The following is a 21,355-nucleotide window of genomic DNA, read 5'->3' on the forward strand; positions in this document are numbered from 1 at the left end:
AAGAAGTGAAAGGTTAGGTCACATATTGGACTCACAAATGGGTATCTATAGTGGCTAGACTTGTATTGATTACTAGTGTGCTTCAAGCAATCCCTATCTATTGTTTCACTAACATTGATCCTCCAAAACATATCTTAATGCAAGTAAGACAAATATTCTCCAAATATATATGGAAAGGGAACAAGGAAGAGAGAGGATTAGTGCTAGTATCTTGGGAAAATTTATTTTTCGCAAAGGACATTAGAGGTTTGGAGATAAAAAAAAATTGGGTAAATTTGTAAAGGGCACATGGAATTTGATTAGTTAGGTAGGCCTCTCGCAATAAATTTTACATAGAAAATACATCACACCAACTTCCATTAAAGACTAGCTTAAGGAACCCAAAAAATCACATAAAGGGGGATCTAACTCATGGAAGGCACTAATTTATCAACACACTTGATCATAATTGAACACCTTTGTTGGAAAATAGGAAATAGATAAAGGGCCATATTAGGAATGGATTGTTGGGTAGGGCAAGATTCAAACTATACAATTAGTGGATGCATTCAGGAACCATAACCTTCTGACATTGCATCAAGTGACAATGTATCTTGGGAGTACTTCACAAACATGGTATAATGCATATGACATAAGGATTTATGGTTATGAAGGAAAATTCTACACTTATAACATCAATAACTCAAATAAAGTAGAGGTTTTCTTTGAGAGGAGGAAGAAAAGTTGCTATGGGAAGCAAATCCTTTAACTATTATATATTGCATGAGATGGGTTACAAATTCCAACATCTAGTTATATATCCAAGTGCTAAACCATGGAAACGAATAAAAATATAAAAATCACTAGCCCCTCTTACGACTATAACACATGCATGGCTGGGCATGAAAGGTGCAATCCCAACTTGGGATATGCTAAGGAGACGTGAGTGGAATGGCCCAAGCAAATACTCACTTTTTGGTGAACAAGAAGATATGAAATCTCATGTATTATTCATTTCCATTTCACTAAGGATGTTTGGACAATTAAACTTAAGATTATGCAAAAAATGAATTCAATGGGTAGGTGGCAACATATAAGAGGCTTTGGAAAACTGGTGAGGATAGGTAGTGATGAAGGATAAAAGATTGGCATTTGAGATACTATGCTCTCTATGGCTTGCAAGAAATGGAAATATTTTTGAAAGCTGAGATCCACATATCCATATGTTTTGCTATAAATTGAAGGCAAGCATAAACTCCTTGTCTCTAAACAAGACTCCTAAACCTCCCTATATCTTAGTCCCTTTAGTATTTTATCCCACTTAATTAAAGGATGTTTTGATAATGCATCCTAAGGAAATTAAGATATTAGTGGGGTTGGAGGTTGGCTCATATTACTCTTGGGAGGATATTATCCTTCAAGTTTGGCATTAGAAAAGCAATAACCAATAGGGTTGAATTGACATCAATAGACACATTATTGGACTTACATAGTAAACAAGTATAAAAGCATTGGTAGTTTTTGAGGACTCTAAAATCATAATAAACTGCGTAAAGGAATCCATGTCAGAAGTTGACATTGTGCATCATGCTCGCATTTAGAAGTAAGAGAAAAGAGTTACAAATTTCATTACATTTCCATTATGCATTTATATAGAGTATTCAATATTGAAGTCAATCATCTAGAAAAAGAAGATGCCTATGTAACTCCAAGCATAATGCTCATAAAACATTCCATAGATGATTTTTTCTACATGGATTAAAACTTTATTTCAATAATATAATTTCAAAGTGATGTTATTTTACATAAGAATATGCTCAAAAGGATATGTGGGAAAGATGCCCAACACATAGATAGAGCAAAATATGTATGGACAATCATACCAATAAAACATCTTAAATTAAGTATATATATATATATATATAATATTAAATTTTTAAAACTAAATAAATTATAAAAATTATTATAAATGATAAAACAATCAAAACATTCTATATCTTAACTAATTATATTACATAAATACTCTTTTTATAATAAAAATAAATAAACATTTAAAGAAAAATTAAGATAAAGGTGTTTACATGGCTTTGAGCCTATGAGGCATCATTAAAGAAAAGATAGAAAGAATAAAAGCTCAAGCACATTGGAAAGAAGAGAAGGTGAAGCATATTGGAAAGAAGAGGAGGTCAAGCATATCAAGAATGAAAAGAGAAAACTAAAGTTATCACTTCTGAACTAAGGTAACTTAGGATACCCCTTTCCCTTTATCAAACTGCATATGGAGATTCTCGATAGCTTATGACGAGGGGTTATGAAGCTTTAAAATATGGAGTGCCTAAGTGCGTTAATGGTATTAAAAAAACATTTAGCAGATGCGAAACACTTTACATCAAATAATTTATAAAAGGAGAGATTTCAAAATAATTGTAGAAAGTTAATGTATGCAGGCTAAAAGGATTATGCAACAAATTTCCATTATCCATTTACATATTTAAAAAAAGATATGTCTTATTTTCTTTCTGTTTATTTATTTTAAAGTTAGATTAAAATGATATTAAATTGGATAAAAATAAATTTTATTATATTATTTAAAATATATATATATATATATATATATATATATATATATATTTTATTAAAAATAATAAATAAATCAATGTTTAAACATATATATTTCATATCAAAGATTTAATTTAAATAAAATAAACTTTTTTTTATAAATTATAAAAATTAAATTCTTATATAAAAATATATATATTGTTAAAAAAATAATTATTAATATATAAAAAAATAAATTAAAAATTACATACTACATTTAATAATATTAATGAATGTCTTTAATTGAGTATCTTATAGAAAAGAAAAGTATAATTTAATTAAAATTTTCTACACTATATTTAATAATATTAAACGGCTGCCCTTACAATAAAAATGATATAAAAAATATTTATTTTAATAACATTAATATAAAAAAATTAATATTTATAAGATATTAAAATTTACTAATATAAAATATATTTTAAATAGATATATTTATTACGCGTAGTTTAATAAGGCGTTTAATAAGGCGGAAGAGTTGCTCGGAAAGTTATGGAAATTTTGGTCATATTTAGAGAAAATTCGGCAAGGATTTTTGTATATCCAAATTATAGTTGTTAAACTTCAAAATTTTAGATGTCCTAGACGTTTTTGATGGTGCTGAATCCATTTCCACTATCAAAAACACGATTCAAACATTGACTTTGCAGGCCAGACAATTCCTATTTATTATAAAAGTTTAATAATATGGGCATAAATCTATTTAACATAAGATATATCAAGCATTGAGAAAGATCATATCTCTAAAATGATTTTTTTTTGAGTAAAAAATTTGAGAAAATGTTTGCATATTGAGAGATTTGGATTCCTCCCAACTCTTGGTATATCTAGAGTTAGATAGATCTATATTGGTTTCTAGCAACACACTAATAATATGTTTCAACTATAAAAAATATTTTATTTTCACTTTATATGTTGAAAATGCAACAAGAAAATCCTAATTTAATTTTGTCCTTGAATTAAATGAGGAATAAAATTGTAATTCCACATCACAAGACAACTTGTACTAATTAACTAAGTTAATTTGACTTAGTTGACCCAACTAATTCGAGTTGAGGGTCTAACTTGAGTCATGTAGAGTGTATCCTACATTATAGGAGTCCTCGTTGAGTTTATTTTGAGTTGTAATTAATTAATTCAGTTTAACTGAGTTAAAGTTGGTTGAGTTTATTTTGAGTTGTAATTAATTAATTCAATTTAATTGAGTTAATGTTAGTTAAACCAGTTAACTGATGATTCACTCATAAATAACTCATGCATCTCAAATCTGAAAGTTACCCTATTGAGATTGGTGTTCAAGGGCAATGCACTATCAATTGTATAATCATTTGTTCAAGGGCAATGTACTATCAATTGTATAATCATTTGAATTGTACAGGTGGTGCATGTAGTCAAAGGAATGCCTATGAGGATTGTACAATTCATATTGAGGAATTTCCTTAATTAATAGGGCCCTAATTTCCAAGGAAACAATGTACTATCAATTATATAATCATTTGAATTGTGCAGGTGGTGCATGCAGAGGAAGGCCTATGAGGATTGTGTAATTCATATTGAGGAATTTCCCTAATTAATAGGGCCCTAATTTTCAAGGAAACAACAAAGAAATAGGGACTTGTGTAAGCCAAAATTTGGTTAAGTATTGACCTAGACTTGTCTAGGAAGGTGTGTGATAGATAGAGATAGTGCAAAGGTTGCTCAGACTTAGCAAAACATTGTAATCTTCCCATATTTTATGACTAATGCAATACACAAATAACATAGGTTTTTTAGCTGTGGCTTTCCCTAGGAAATCATTGTGTAATGTGTTGATTGAATTCTTTCTCTTCTATGCTTCGTGATTTCGCGATCGTTTAATTGTTTCTATTGAGTAGAGTAGATTCAAGTCTATTGTTTTAGTAAATTACAATTAGCACTTTGAATTTACAAAGAATTTCTACATTATATATAGTATATATACGTAGTTGATATTAAAACATTCTATTTATAATTTACATTCTCCACATTAAAATGTTAAAACATCCCTTTATTTTCAAAATTAAAAAACATATTTTCATAAGGTATTTTCTCTTTTATATATATATATATATAGCATTATTTTTATTTTTGTTATTCTCTCTTTATACACCCTTATCCATAATTGATGGATATGGTTGCAATATTCATAAATGATTTTTAGATATTTGTGCATAAAAAAATAGATAGGACTAAGATGTAAATAAAGTATACCTACCAAGAATTACTTCCTACCACTATTTACGTTTTCCTCAACGTTTATGTAGGAGTAAAACTGTAAATGTGTAGATTTACTAGTGGTTATTACCCACCAAAATTATGAAAGTCCTTATGCATGAGCAAACCATAAATTTATCAGCTTCACACCTCAATTTAGTAGTTACTACTAAAACAAGACTATAGGATTAAATAATATTAATTGAGCAATGAACAATGTTGGTTATATTGTTTTATGCAATTTTTTCGAGAGCATAATTTCTAACTTGAGTGGCATGGACTAAGCTGCCCTGCAATACTTGTTTAATATGGACATTGAAATATTTTACTTGTGATTGACACAATTTTGTTGTTGTTGTTATTAATATAGTTTTGTTTTAAATTATTACATGTAAACTAAATATATAATGAATTACATATCATGTAAATATCAATAATATTATTTATTGTCAGCTCCATATCTACCTCATATTAAAAAGTAATTAAATTTTTGTGCGCTTTTTTCTTTAAACTTTCAATTACTTTATCTTTGTATATGAAGTTAATGAAAAATTAAGATGAAATTGAATTATTTTATTTATGGCTTACATTAATTTTTCTATTACTACTATTTTCAGTTTGGTAATGTAAGTATTATTTTATTATTTTTAAATGTAATAAAGTAACATCATCTCCTCCATACTAAACTATAAAGTGCCTCTTATTAAATATTAAAAGATATAATAATATACCATTAAACTTTAAAAAATCTATTAAATTTATGTTCAACTGCTAAACTAATACACATATCAAATACCATATGAAGTTGTTTTTAGCGCTAATTTTTAGACGCAAATTTTTGGACTTTCCGGTGCCGAAACATTTGAGGTCAAATCTTGATTTGTGTTATTTAAACTGGTTTTTTGACAGTATATATGGACTCAACACCTAGAAAACCCCTAGGGCACTTGAATTGTGCATGGGTTACCCATCAAACTTGTGATTTCAATAAGTTCCAGTGAGATTTTAGAGAAATTAGACCAAAAAAAACTTCAAAAAAATCTCACTAAAAACAACTCAAATACGGTATACCATGTGATGTCACGAACATTTGACAAGTATAATAAATGACTCAAAATAAATTAATCCACATATCAAACACCGCACACCATAGCATCCATGTTAGATAGGTGTAATAAATGACTTAATATAAAAGTAAATTTAGATTAAATGGAGGAGAAGAAATAGAAGAAAAATGTCATTCTAAACCTACCATCAATAATTTCAAATAAATACCAATATTTTAATAAATTATTAACATTACAACATAATTAATAAAAATACAAATAAATAAATAAATAATATATAATAAACACACACACATATATATATATAATAAATAAATAAATTATATATTTTGAATAAATTAAATTATTAACATTACAACAAAAATAATAAAACATAAAAAATTATATATATATATATATATAAACAACCAAATTAATAAAAATACAATTGGTCAAATAAAACATTAAAAATGATATAAAAAGCCCATATATTTTGAATAAAAATACAAACATTTAAAATTAAAATAAAAAGCTTATAGAAGAATAAAGAAAGAAAGAAAGAAATTATTTTAACATTCACCAAGATAAAGATAGCCTATGGGACATATTGGTTTTTCATCTGCTTGATGTATTCGACCTTTTTTCTGTGAAGTTTCAAAATAAATGCTCTCAGCTTCTGGGCCAACATAGTTTCATAACTTTCCGTGTTGTCTTTAAAGGCCTCACATTCTAAAATGAAATGTTTTTCTGCTTCCACTTTTCGAGAAAAACAAAAAATGCATACTCTTTCCTCCCACACTTCCTTTGGCCTTTTCCAGCCCTCTGTTTAGCTATTGAGTTGATGAAAATTAGTCCTTAATTGAGCAATAAAGATTTTGGCTCTCAAAGAGATATTGACCTCTATGTATACTTTTGGTTGATGACTATGAGTGAGATTAAACACTTCAATATAATAATTTTTATTTTTTCCTAGCTCCTTATCCCAAATACGTTTGTGAAATTTTTCCATAACAAAAACTTTTATCTCTTTACTGTTTATGGGGCATACCTTCGAACAAATACCCCATTCACTAAACCATTTGTTATTATATTTTAAATTTGTTAAAAACATTCTCTTATGAAAAGACAAAATAGAATATTATTTAAAAAAAATAAAAGAAAAAGTTAAAGGATATATAAGGGCCACAAATGTCAAAACCAAATCACACGTGACAAGCTTCTGTTCACATGGAAAAAGCTGCCACATCTAAGAGGATGACCTCTCCTAGTTTTGGAGCGGGGCCCTGGCGCGCTCTAAAAATAGCAAAGGTGCTTCATATTATTGAGGGTTAAAGCACAAACTAGCTAAGCAGATAAAATAACGTTAAATATAACGTCCATTTTAGCGAAGTGGATAAACACACCGTCATAAATACAGTTCACCATCTTGGACTTTCTGGAAGGGCAAAAGAATGCAATATAAAATGAAAATATCTAATCCTAGCCTGCTCCAATAACTAGAGGAAGCCAACTGATTCTGATCCGATTGGCTATCGTTGTCTCTATTCCATCCGCCAGGTGGTTTTCTTTCTCACCGCTCGTTGCTCCATTTTTTCTGTTTAAGATCCAACCATCGAACCCCGCTAACCCTGTTTTCTACAGTTTCACAATCATGCCGATGGCTCCAGTGGTGGACGCCGCGTATCTCAAGTCCATTGACAAGGCACGCCGAGACCTGCGGGCTCTCATTGCTGAAAAGAATTGCGCGCCCATCATGCTTCGTCTCGCGTATGTGTTTCTTATATCTTTTCTGCTTTTTCTCTTTCAAATTTCACCTTCTCATTCCCTCTATATTTCTCTTTTAAATTTTCAGTAAAATTTGCCGTATAGTAATTGTCGTTCAATTTTTCGGGAAAATTTAGCTCTATTACGATTCTGGTTTAAATTTTCAGAAAACTTAGGTATAAAAGATTTTTGCGCTTAATATTTCAGAAAAAAATCTGCGTACAAGAAGTTTCGTTCAAAATTTCATGAAAATTCGATTTACAAAAATTTTCATTTGATTTTTCTGAAACTTCCGATGTATAATAATTTTCGTTTATATTTTGAGAAAATTTCTGTGTAGACGAACTACATTCTATTGATTTCTCTGCATTAGGAGTCTCATCCATAAACTACTACGGGGGATTGATTGTTTTCTCTCAGTTGTTCTGTGCAAGAATTCATGGCTATCCTTTAAAACAATGATGAACTGCGAATTTTGAAGATCGGATTTGAATTTTGTCATCACAGGGTTTGGTAATGAAACCAGGGTTTTAAATCATTTGAGGGGCGTTACATACAGCTCATTTTCTCAAGGAAATTTTATACACCGATTTTTTCTGAAATTTTTGGCGCATAAGAACTTTTGTTCAAATTTTCGGAAAAACTGGTCCGTAAGAGCTACATTTTCTTGATTTCGCGAAATCCAAAGTTTGATCCTTCGAATGCTGAGAAATGATCGTTTTCTTTGAGCTTGATGCACAAGGAGTTATGCCTATCCTTTAAATTGGGAATTTTAAAGATCGGATTTTATGGATCATGGCTTGCATAGAGAACGTGAACTACGCAGTCATTATAAATGGCATTCCCTCTCATTATTTTCAGGCTGAAAGAGGTTTGCGTCAGGGATGTCCCCTCTCGCCTCTTTTATTCATTCTAGCCATGAACTCTCTTAGTATCCACATCAACAAAGCGGTTGCTGAAAATCGATGCAAGCCTATTAAGATCTGCAGGCAAATCTCCATCTCACACAACCTTTTTGTTGATGATGTGCTCTTATTTGCAATGCTATGTAGAACATCGTGGACCTGTTTAAAAGATATTCTTGAAAGATTTCAAAGAGCTTCTGGGCTCTATATCAACAAAGGGAAATCCTCTCTATATCACAACGATGCCAACATGGAGATGGTTAACTGGATATCTGAATTATTCGATATTGAGTCAAGATCGCTCAAGGAGGGCCTCAAATATTTAGGTTTTCATCTCAAAGCTAAGGGTTATTCCAAATATGATTGGCAATGGCTGACAGAAAGATATTATAAAAAGATATCCGCATGGGAACACCGGAGTTTATCCTTGGCAGGCAGAGTCATTCTCTCTCAATTTGTTTTAATGCAGATGGCTGTTTATTGGGCTCACTTATTCTTTCTCCCGGCAAGCATTATTCACATGTTGAACAGGGTCACGGCAAATTTTATTTGGGGCGGAAAATCTGAACAGTCTAAATTCCATCTTTCCAAAATGGACAAAATTTCACTGCCTAAGTGCCACGGAGGATGGGGCTTAATGGACCTGAGGGCCTTCGGTAAGGCTCTTCTATGTAAAACGCTCTGGAGGGGGATCTTTGGGGATGGTCCATGGAGTGCTACTATTAATCTAAAATATATGAAAGGCAAAAAATTGGAATACTGGTACAGATCTGGAGCAATCGGCACCAAACAAGGATCGGCCATTTGGCTCAGTCTCCGAAAGGTTGAGAAACACTTTTTAAATAATCTAAGGTGGAGGATCTACTCTGGAAACAACATCTTAATTGGTCTTGATTCCATCGCCTGCAGTCGCGGAAATATTTCTTTTCCTGAATTTCTCTTATTTTCCCTCCATAGAAGTGGTATTTTTACATGGGATAAACTTATCTCTGATTGGTGTGGACTTGTTCCTTTATGGAAGGATGCCACTGATCTTTGCCTTCCTGTCGAACTGTGCTCCTCATGGAGTGCCGTCAAAGTTGCTCTAAAGGATAGCGGGATTCGACGTCATGGCACGTCTGATCACCTAATCTGGTCCACGTCAAATGCAAAGGCTACAGCCAGAGTTAAAGACATTTATCTTGACCTTATTTCATCAAGGGCTTCGCATAACAACTCTATTTTTCCAATGTCACTCTGGAAATCGGGATGCCCCCCTAGGATGATATTTTTCGCTTGGCTGGTGTTTTACAACAAGAACCTGTCATGGGACAACCTGAGGAAAAGGAACTGGCATGGTCCTAGCAGGTGTTCGATGTGCGAATCCGATGAAGAATCAAATCTCCACATGTTCTTCCAATGCAAATCCTCCCAACAAATCTGGTATGATCTGGCCATTATTTTTGGTTTTCCTCATGTTACTTTTGTTTCTATCCATGCAGCTTTCGAATGGTGGTGTAATCAAAGGGAGCCAAAGCGTTTTCTCATCATTATCATGATTTGGTGCGCATGGAAATGGAGGAATCACAAAATTTTCTGAGATTCCAAAGATCCCTACAAATCCATTCTTCACCACATCACTGCTATTTTCGATTCAATTCCAACTCAGCTGGCCAATTAGCTCGGGATTGCCTCATTTCTTTGGTTCTGCTTTTTGGTATCATTGGTCAATGTGTTTCCCAGATTGCTTTTGGAATATGTCTATCCCAGCTTTCTTTTTGTGCATCTATTCATGTACCTGCTGTATATATGACTGCATATGTTTCATCTTTCCTGTTATATGAGGCTTACTAGGACATCTGTCTTCTGCTGACTCTCAAATGACCTGGAATGTGGCCTCACATGCCACTTTTTTGTATCCCATGCTGGGTTTTATATTGCCTCAATATAATACATGATGCTTTTTTCTCTGAAAAAAAACTAGACCGGGGTTTTAATTTATTTTGGTGGCTTTTTCCACCGCCTATTTTCCCAAGGAAATTAAACCGAAATAGGATTATGAATAAAACTTTGAAGCCCAAGGGGCTAGCTCAACCAGTTGTGGTCAATATTGCTGTATATTTTGCTAGTTCCATTCCAGCAAGTGCCCAATTATAATTTCCTTGGGTGAGGTGCTTCAGTCTATGTGGACAAGTCTACTGGGGATGCCATCCACGAATATCTGGAAGCATCCCTGGGGTTTCCCCGCAAGGTTTTTCTGGAAATAACTGAATTAAACTTTGCATAGAAAAATTCCTTGAAGTAGGTTTGAGCTATTTCAGGAAGCCACTAAATGCATGCAGTGGGCTAGCATAGGTTGAATCTATGTCGAGCCTCTGCTTAATGGATTTGTGCACAAAATAAAAAATTGATTCAAACATTATTTTAATTTTACGAGCATGTATGAAATGGTCTTTGAATTTTACAGCAAGGGCAATAGTAGACCTCTTTTTATTGAATGAACTAATGAGAGTGGTGTATTTGGTTATAGTCTGAGTAGGTCGAGGAGTTAAGGGCAGGTCCTTTGAGCCATGTTTTGGGATTGAATTTTCACCACTTTTTGTTGAGAAGCAAGGTGCACTCTAAAGTTCACCGTGAATGAGATGTGTGACATAACATTCGTTACGCTAATAAAGTAAAGAAAAATAAAAGTTGAGGTCCCTGATGTAAAAATGAGAAAATAGCCGATTGTAATAATATAGATAGAATACAATAACAAAATGAATTGGCATAAATCCATATTAATCTTGATCTTTTAAGTATGGAGAAGTTTGGTCCCCGATTTCTTTTTTATCCCTCTTGATGCTTAATAGATTTGAGGTTAATATGGATCTATATTGGTAATAGTTTCACTTCGAGTTTTAAATTTCTCCCAAGAAACACTTCTTTACAACAAAATTTCAAATCTTAATATTTTTCATAAATGTCGAGAAAACAATTCACATTAGTTTGTAAGTCAAGGATTGACAAACTTGGCTGTTTATTAGTTGTTTTATATAATCAAGAAAATATTGAAGAAAAAATAAATGACCACGACCATTTTTTTGTTACTATGTAACTAATTATTATCAATAATTTACAATTACAAAGATGGCCAATGCTTCAAGGTCGACAAGGTACTTGATAAATGAGATGCAAGAATATAAGTCAATAAAGATAGATAATACAACAAACTACAATCATGGTGTCAATGTGTGAAGGCAATTCCAAAGTGCCAAAAGCAAATAGATACACGTGAAGATAATGTAAGAAAGTAAACCATTTTTTTGTTACTATGCAATTAACTATAATTTTTTTTTTTGTTGAAGCAAGAGTAGGACCTTCTTTAACATTAATAAGATACAGAATTTACAAAACGCCACTCAGAAAAGTGGCGAAGGAGAATTGCCTCCCTAAGGAACCGAGAACTGGCCAAGGCAAAGGACTCGACCCAGAAACCTTACCTATAAAAACCTCTAAGCTGAACATGAATAAATCCAAAATGAAATTAGGAAGTGGATGGACCGGAGCCAAGGAAAAAGGCCCCATCGGACTTGCAGAGAACCGTGCCCCAAAGAAACCATACCACAAGGAGGGGCCCGTGCTAAACTCGCCGAGAAGCGAAACTTTCACCAGAATCAACAGGGAAGAACCAACTGGCTCAATCCAACGGCTCTGAACAAAAAACCCCAAGGCAAGATGCACGTCCCTTAATGGGCCCCGCCTCCAACCTGCTCGACTCATCTCCGCCGTTGCTTAACAAAAATGGATCAAACGGTCAAGGGTCAAAACTCACTCTCCATCGGACGGCTAGAGACGGCTGAGCCAAATATCGCGGGTCCAAAGTAAACGGCCTTTAGGTAGTAGGGAAAGTGGTATTATGAACGGGCCCATCTCCACATGTCACTCTCTCAGTGGCATCGCTGCCAAAATTAAAAAACCACTTTTGACTTAAAAGCGGTGCGACGCAATGAACCCACTCCCAAGGCGGTTTTAACTGTAGCAAATGGAAAAAGTGGGTGATGCGTAAAAAAACAACGGTCAGGAAACTCTGACGACGGTCGCTGAGCATAATCCTGAACGTGGTCGACTTTGCCGCATACCTTGTCATACCTCTCATCGTGAACATATCAATCCAACCTAAAGAAGCCCTCTGACCGCGGTCCTTTACTGGTTTGATGCTGTTCTTTTGCTTCTAAACTCTGCTTTGTCCTCCTCCACCTGGTTATGACAAAGTTTTTTCAGATTGCTCTGCTCCATAGTGTTCCACTTCCTTAAAATTGCGTTGTCCTTGCAGCTGACACCTTGATTTGCAAGAATGTCCGCCAATTTGTTGGCCTTTCTCCTCACATGGATGAATCTGAGAGTGCGAAGTTCCCGTAGATGTTCTTGGATCCTGTGTAGAACCTGAGTTAACCTCCAGTGTTTAGTGACCTTTTCTGGCCCTGTACCATTACTGATTCTCTTGGCAGCGTTTATGACCAACTCTGAATCCGCTTCTATTATGACATTTTGACAGTTGTTCTGAATAAAAAATTCTAAGCATTGTTCCAAGGCCATTAGTTCAACCATATTGTTAGTGGCTTTTCCTAAGTGTCCATGGAAGAGGGAGATTATGCTGCCTGTATCATCCCTTAGAACTCCCCCAAAGCCAGCCACCCCCGGGTTTCCTTTGGAAGCTCCATCAATGTTGAACTTTAGAAAACCTTCAGGGGGAGGATGCCAGTATTCCTCCCTCTTATTGCTCATACTTGCTTCTCTGTCTAGATCTTGAGGAATAAGCCCTTGCAAGTCTAACAACTGGAGGATTCTCAACTCTTCAACTGAGGGAGGATTTTTGGGGAGATTCCTAACTGTGGTGCCCACTGTCTCTTTAAGTTGTTTTGCTATCAGCTTCACCAGGCTAAGAGGGGCAGTCTTTACCTCTTTGAATATTCTTTTGTTCCTTTCTTTCCACACATTCCATATAATGAAACTCGGCAAGAGATCCCAGGCTGAATTAAGAATTTCATTAGTAGAAAAATTATTCCTCCAGTTGATGAGAGTGTTAGTAATACTTTCTTTATCTCTATCAGACTGCTTGAAAATATTGGTAAAAAACTCCCAAATCCTGTCGGTGTAGATACAGCTGTTGAGAAGATGCTCAATATTCTCCTCATGGGTCTCACAGAGATGACATCTGGAGGGTCCCAGCATGCCCCTCTTTTTAAGGTTGTCCCAGGTTAATATCTTCCTGTGGTGAACTAACCACATGAAGAGTTTGATTTTCATCCAACCTTTGTGTCTCCAAAGCTTCTGCCAAGTTTTATTTGGAGCTTGGGGTTCCTGATCAAGGAGAAAACCTTTAGCTTCCTTAATATTAAAGTTGCCCTCTTTGTTGTTACCCCATCTCAGTTGGTCCTGCCCTTCCGCTACTAAAATTATTCTCTGATCCAACATTCTTTTAAGGGACTTTGCTTGACTGTTGTGGGTCCTATCCTCTCTGCCCTCAATTTTTTTCCAAATTCTCCATTTACCAGCATTATGTGGATTCTCCCAAAAGTCTTTCACTTTTACTAAACCTTGATTGTCAGTCTCATGCTTGAGGCTTAGAAATTCTTCCTTCAATAGATTCGGTTCTTGTTGCCATTTGTCCTCCCAGAAAAGTGCCAGATCTCCCTCTCTGATTTCCCAGAAACTATTTTTTTGAACCACTTCTCTATTCTCCCAGGCCTTGTTCCATATGGGGGAGCCTTTCCTAGTTCCTGTCATACGAATGATTTCAGAAGCCGACCAGTCATTGGCATATTTTTCCTTCCAGATGCTTGCCCATTGAGCTTTAGGATCCTTAACCCACCTCCACCAGAGCTTGGCTCCAAGAGCCTTGTTGAGAATCTCAGGATCGTCCAAACCCAGGCCTCCTTGGTTCTTGGGTTTGCAGATTTTTTCCCACGAGACTAAGGCCCATTTTTTCCTTGTTTCCTCTTTGCCCCAGAGAAAATCTCGTTGAATATTCCAAAATTGCTGTAAGACTCCTATTGGAGCTGGGAGGGCTGATAGCATAAAGATTGGGATCGCTTGGAGAACTGCTTTAGTAAGAACCAATCTACCAGCTAAATTTAGAGATCTGTTTGTCCATTTCCTGACCCTGTCTTGCATTTTAGTTACTAGAGGATCCCATATACTCTTGTGACGGGGTTTAGCTGTAAGAGGAACTCCCAAATACTTAGAGGGAAGGGATTCTCTTTGAAAGCCTAAAATTCTGGAGACATTTCTCTGTATGGCTATATGAGTGTTAAAGAAAAAGACTTTTGATTTGGAAAGGTTTACTTCCATACCTGTGGCCTTCGCGAAGTCATTAAAATTTGTTTGTAAGCAAGTGCTTCTTTAACTGTGGGAATTCCCTGTAGCATGGTATCATCTACAAATTGTTGATGAGTCAGAACTTGCCCATTCTCTGAAAGTTGGAGTCCCTGAATTTTTCCCATTACTCTTGCATGCTTGATGGACTGCCCCAGCCCTTCCATCATGAGGATGAAGAGAAAAGGCAAAAGCGGATCTCCCTGTTTAAGACCCCTGGAAGGGAGAAAAAGTTCAGAAGGAGAGCCATTCACTAAAATTGAAAAGCTGGAAGAAGTCACAAGGGCCATGACCCATCTGACCCAATTATGATCAAAACCAAATGCTGTGAGCACTTTTTTGATGTAAATCCAATTTACTTTGTCATATGCTTTCGCTATGTCCAGTTGCATGATCATGCCCGCTCTCTTGTTGCAATTTAACGAGTGAACCACCTCGTGAGCTTGAATTATGTTGTCCAGAATTTGTCTTCCTTCTACGTACCCTGTTTGTTCCCCGGAGATGAGCGTGGGCAGCAGGGGTTTAAGTCTGTTAGCCACAACCTTGGAAATTATCTTATAGACCACATTGCATAAGGCAATGGGCCTGTAGCTCTCGGGTGCTTGAGCATTATCCTGTTTTGGAATAAGCGCAATGAAGGAGGTATTGAGAGCTTTCAAAATGGTCTTGTTCCGCCTGGAGTCTTCGACAATCTCAACAATATCTCTTTTAACAATATGCCAGCAGGCTTTGAAGAAATCCACATTAAATCCGTCCGGACCTGGTGCCTTGCCATTTTGCATTTCCTTGAGGACCTCACTGATCTCCTTTTCAGTTACAAGTCTGTTGAGATTACAATTGTCCTCTCTGGATACCAGTTTAGGAATATGTTCTATTAAGTTCTTAATGAAAGGTTCTCTTCCTGAAAAATTTTCCTTGGCAATGCCCCGAAAATGCTTTACTAACACTGCATCTATCTCCTCATGGGATTGAAGAATCTGGCCATTCTCGTTCTTGATCGAAGAGATTCTGTTGTGATTTCTGTTCGCAATGGTAGATCTGTGGAAAAATTTAGTATTTCGTTCTCCTTCTTTAAGCCAGAGAACCCTAGATTTTTGTTTCCAAAAAATTTCTTCTTGATTACACAACATTTCCCATTCTTGGTGATATTTCTCTGCTTGTTCATTTTTGTCTTTATCAAAGCCATTCTTGATCAGAGCTTGGTTGAGCTCTAGGATTTTGATTTCTACAATTTTTTTACTTGTGAAAATATTGCCAAATTCCTTCTGGTTCCATTCCTTTAGCTTCTGCTTGATGTGTTTTAATCTCTTGTGTAACAGGTACATGGATGATCCCTGTATCTGTAGGTCTTCAGCCCACCATTTTTCAATGTTGTTGATGAAATCCGGGTGTGAAAGCCAAATATTTTCAAACCTAAATGGTTTGTTTCTTGGGGTACCAATGCCCTTGATCTCCATTTGAATCGGCCAGTGATCTGAGCCTCCAAAAGGAAGGATATCTGCTGTAATTTCCTTGTCTAGAAGCATGAGCTCTTCCAAGATCATGAATCTGTCTAGCTTTGAAGCTACCTGGGATTCCCCTCCTCTTTTATTGTTCCAAGTGCAAAGACCATTATTTGTCTCAATGTCCACCAGCTTCATATTTTCAGAAAAAATTTGGAAAGTTGAGGAATCTTTGTTTAGTGCTCTTGTGCCCCCTTTTTTCTCCAAGAGAGATCTAATCATGTTGAAATCTCCTCCTATAACCCACGGTATCCTTGCAAATCTGTTTCGAAGGTCCACTAAGGACTCAATAAACTTGATTTTGTCATCTAACCTTTGTGGGCCGTAGACATTCGTTACCAGATAAGTCTCCTTGTCTCCTACAGGCTGAATGACAACTGATAAATAATTCCTTGTTGCTTCCGCATCAATAATACCTATTTTTTGGGGATTCCATAGGATGAGGATACCCCCTGCTGTATTTTCTGCTTTGACTTCTATAAACTCATATCTACTGAGCCACTTACTATGGATTTGTCTTATCTTTTGGACAAAGCTTTTCGTTTCTTGGACAAAAATTATATCTGGAGCTACCTGTTTCATTCTATTGTTCAACATTCTCTGTTTTCTTTTACTTCCTAGACCTCTGATGTTCCAAGTTGTAAACTTCATAATTACAGATTGGTAAAGGAGTAGCTGGTTAGGTCTTTCATCTTACCTGAGTCTATCATGAGCTTCCCACATTCCATTAATAGCTCGTTCTGCTTTTTTCTGCCCCTTTTTTTCCCCGGGTTTCTTGGAGCTAATACTGGAGTTGATTTTACCACTTTCACTCCCTGCTTACCCTGTCTTTCGCTGTTGTGATCTTCTCCCAAGCCCTTTGTCTGAGTTTTCCATAAGAATAGCTGCTTTATTCGATTGCATTCTTCTTGTGGTAGAGATTCTACTCCATTAGTTGTACCCTTACTCAAGAACCCTTCTAGATCTAGGTTTTCTCTGTCGAGAATCTCTTGTAACTCATTGTCTTCCATTTCCATCTCGCTCTGGGTCATCTCCTGATCCATATCCATCTCTGGTTCACTCATCATTATCTCTTTTTGTTTTTCCTTTACCTGCTCCTGAACTTGTTCTTCTTCATTTTCTTGTTTATCATCTTCATCCTTCCTAACTTGATTTTCAACTGCTGCATCTTCCTCCTCTTCAAGAGCCTGGAACTGATTTTGCCTCACTTTTTGGTCTCCATTTTGGTGTTGTTTTGGCCCCTTTTTGCCATTTTTACCTTTGTGAGTTACTTTGTGAAAGCCATCTGTTTCTTTCATTGTGTTAGGTTTGCTTTTGTTCTCTACCTTACTGAGAGGACAGTCTCTCAGAAGGTGCCCGTGTTCATGACATTTTCGACATCTAAATGGAATATGCTCGTAGTCAACCGTCTGCACCCATTCCTCATCATAAACCTCCAGTATGACCTCGTCCGGAAGAGCTCCAGATAGGTCCATTTCTACACAAATCCTAGCAAAGGAGGTATATTTACCCCTTCTTGTGGCTTCAGAAGTTTTAACATACCTCCCTAATTTATTTCCTATGGTTGTTAGTGATTCTATTTGCCAATAATCCAGAGGTAGCGAATAGAGTCTTACCCAAACCGGCACTGAGGTAAAGGTTTCCCGCTCCAGCACGAAGTTCATCATCCACGGCCGCATGTAGAGCCCTGCTGCTGCATAGAAGTAGGGCCCGCCTTCAAACACTCTGTCTTTGTCCTCAATGTTTGCAAACACCACAGTGAAAAAACCCTTGGATCCTAGATGAAGATCAATGCTTCCTTTAGGCTTCTAGTGGTATCTGATCCATGTTTGTAAAGCCTTTTCGGTGGGCCATAGTCCCATGAATTTGCATATGATTGCATAAGTCTGCATGTGCTCCCTGTGGGCCTGCAGCTCAGGGTTATTTAAGATAACTCTGGGAGTGACTTCAGCTTTGGGCTTGCATGGTCCCTTTTGTTTCCTGTCTTTTGTTCCCTGTTTTTTGTCATTTTCCTCTTTGTCTTTTGTGCCAACATTTTCCTTCTCCTTGTTATTTTCTGTTTCCTGTTCCCTATTTTTTCCTCCTTCCATCGTTTTGCCTCTGTCTGATTCTGGAGGGGCCTTGCTCTTGTTAACCACGACCTCTCTGAAGGAGGGAGTGGAGCTCCCTCCTCTGCCCCCGTCCATGGCGAAAATCCCACGCAGAAACCCTCCGTCTTAGTTTTCCGCTCTTCCGCTCTTCCCTGTTTTCAAGGTCGCCGATCCCACAACTAATTATAATTTACAATTATCAATAATATATAATTACAAAGATGGGCAATGTTTCAAGCTCGACACAATACTTGACAAATGAGATACAAGAATCTTAGGTCAATAAAGCCATAGAATACAACAAACTACAATCATGATGTCGATGTGTGAAGGCAATTCCAAAGTGCCAAAAGCAAATAAATACAAGTGAAGATAAAAGTAGTAAATATTATAGCAAGAAAGTAAACCTTAGAAAAGAGAGAAGCACTACTTAGATCTAGAGGTAAAAGTAGATATAAAAGAAGGGGTGGAGCTATCCTTGCCCTCAGTAGAATTTTGGAGGTTACAAGGAAGCATGACGTGCCTTTGTGTAATGGAAAAGAATGGGTGTGCTTTGACAATTAGATATTACTATTTCTACTTTTGATGTATTGTTTGTTCTCATGCGCTAAGTCACTTGGCTCGAATTTGAGTTTGAACTTGGCCAAGGTAAATTTAAAAAAAATGGCAATGCAAAATGGTCCATAAAATTCAACATTAAGTTCGGAAAGAAGAAACAATTTATATATTTTTATAAATTCATATTTCCAAGTAGAGTTCGGGTGCATTTTGAATAACTTCAAATTAAATCTAAACTTGTGAGAATCCATTCTTAGAGGTAGTTCTGCAATTTTCCTTCATGGTTTCATTCTCCATGAGCAAATGAAGATCACCAACAATGTTATATTTTCCACCATTTGATGCACTTTGAAATTGAAGATCAATGGCCGTCATAAAATAGCTATTGCAATTACTTAGCTAAGTTTCTAGTTTTGAACTTGACGTACCACAAATCTTGTGACTGTTGAAGCTATACACAACAATTGTTTCTTTTCCACAATTGTACAGGTGGATTAAGGTTGTACTACCCAATAACTTGGGTGCAATGTTTTCTTGGTACTCGAGGTTGTATGAGGGCCATATGTAGGTTGTACAGGTTGTTTGCAGCCTAAAGAGGTCATCTCTCTCATCTTGGAGTCATGCAACTGGGATAGCTATATTGAACTATATGTTAAGGGTTTGCTTGGCAATGATTGGGCGTTTCCTTGGTTCATTCGATTATGACCTAAGTGGATGGTAACCATAAGTTATATCACCATTTATTCATTCCCTATTTTGTCATCTTATGGTTTAAATTGTATGAGGTTAACTTAGTCAGTTTGTTGGCATTATTTAAATTTGTCTCATTCCCATACACTTTTGAAGTCATCCTCATAGCTATATTGATGCTAGGTGCATCCACTTTGACCTTCCACCAATGTCTTTCCACCTCTTCGAATACCTAGTTGTTGTCAAGTCCCTTCTTCAATAGGCAAATGATTGGGAACTAATTCCCGCTTCAAGCATTGTTTGAGTGCTTAACTCCAACCAAACCTTATAAATATTTGTTATATTGCCAAGCTGTATAAGATTAGCACTGAGTGTCAATCAAATAGGATTGAGCGTCATACCCGCTTCACACTTAACATTACAACCATGCAAAAACACCAAGGACTCTTAATACCTTAGCACCAAACACTACATTAAACAAGTTCCCAAAACCAAGTATCATGCCCAAGTGCTTATCATACTAGCATATCGACGAGTTTGAATTTTGATACATAACCCCTTTTATATGGGTTGTTGGAATATTAAGCAATATTGAGAGGGGGGTGAATCAATATTAACGATTTTTAACTTAAAAAACTTGTAAATTCATTCACAGGTATAAAGCAAAGCACATAAATAGACAAAACACAAAGATTCTTATGTGAAAACCACAAAATGCTTTTCTATATATATATAAAGAGTACATTCAAATTTATCAGCATCAACTGAAAGGAAGCACCAACTCCTCGATTTATTGGCACAAACTGAAAGGAAGCACCAACTCCTTGATTTATCAACACCAAAGCTTGTAGAAAAGTCAATATTAGTCAATGAAAGCTTGCCATTTTGGTAGCTGCTCCTCTGTCCTTCGCACATGCACTTGGCTTCCTAAACACGACCTTCTTAGCAATAGAAATTCCCTCAACAAATGATTCTTGAACTTGGCTTCCTTATTAGAAAAACTCGACCTCTAGAACTTTGCCTCCTCCATAAGGTTCTGTTGAGAAATCTAGGGGCAACAACATAGGACGATTTCTTTTGCTTGATTACTGTTTGTGATGTAATTTTACTTCACTTAATTAACTTCTTCTTCAGTTTATTGTTACTGTTTTCTTCATTAAACAACTACCAAATCACAAAGAACAATAAGACAAAGGACACAAGATGTAGGCGATCAACCAGGGCCAAAACCTCTCTAATCTTGAGAGAAAAACCCTCTAGAATTCTTCTTCTTATAGAATCTTCAATTGACGAATTCGAAGACCTAGACCCTTGACAAAGAACCTCTCTAAGACCAAGTCACAATTCTTCCCTTGAAAATATTTTCTTCCTTCTAAGTCAACGCTGGTCAAATTGATTGCTACACCACTGTTTTCGACTTCTCTTTAATTTCGACCTCTTATTACAGGCCTGCAATTTTCAGCCTGCCTGCAATTACAGAGATCCCACACGTGTGAGCTGATTGGGGCAGATTTGTGAGGCTTCTCTCCTTCGCTTGTCTTGGACACTTCTTCTTGTGAATTCAGCTAGCAAATACACTTCTTCCTTGGGCTATATCTTGGATCCTTCAAGGTCTGCAATACCTAACTGCATAAACCCTAGCTGCAGTCACACGT

General features: G+C 35.8%; 1 protein-coding gene across 2 annotated transcripts in view; it reads left to right on the forward strand.

Moving 5' to 3' along the window:
• The first annotated feature begins 7,258 nt into the window (after nt 1–7,258).
• APX3 (ascorbate peroxidase 3) overlaps nt 7,259–21,355 on the forward strand; it is a 232,400-nt gene continuing 218,303 nt past the window's right edge. The window contains exons 1-2 of one of the 2 annotated variants that reach the window (XM_089392980.1): nt 7,259–7,412; nt 7,497–7,622. In XM_089392980.1, coding sequence (XP_089249106.1) covers nt 7,507–7,622 — 116 coding nt within the window. In that variant the 5' untranslated portion in view covers nt 7,259–7,412; nt 7,497–7,506. The other variant, XM_089392979.1, reaches the window with a different exon arrangement.

This window comes from Pinus tabuliformis, chromosome 1_1 (assembly GCF_031772625.1).
Source record: "Pinus tabuliformis cultivar Carrire ecotype Pingquan chromosome 1_1, CPIR1, whole genome shotgun sequence".
Lineage (NCBI taxonomy): Eukaryota > Viridiplantae > Streptophyta > Pinopsida > Pinales > Pinaceae > Pinus > Pinus tabuliformis.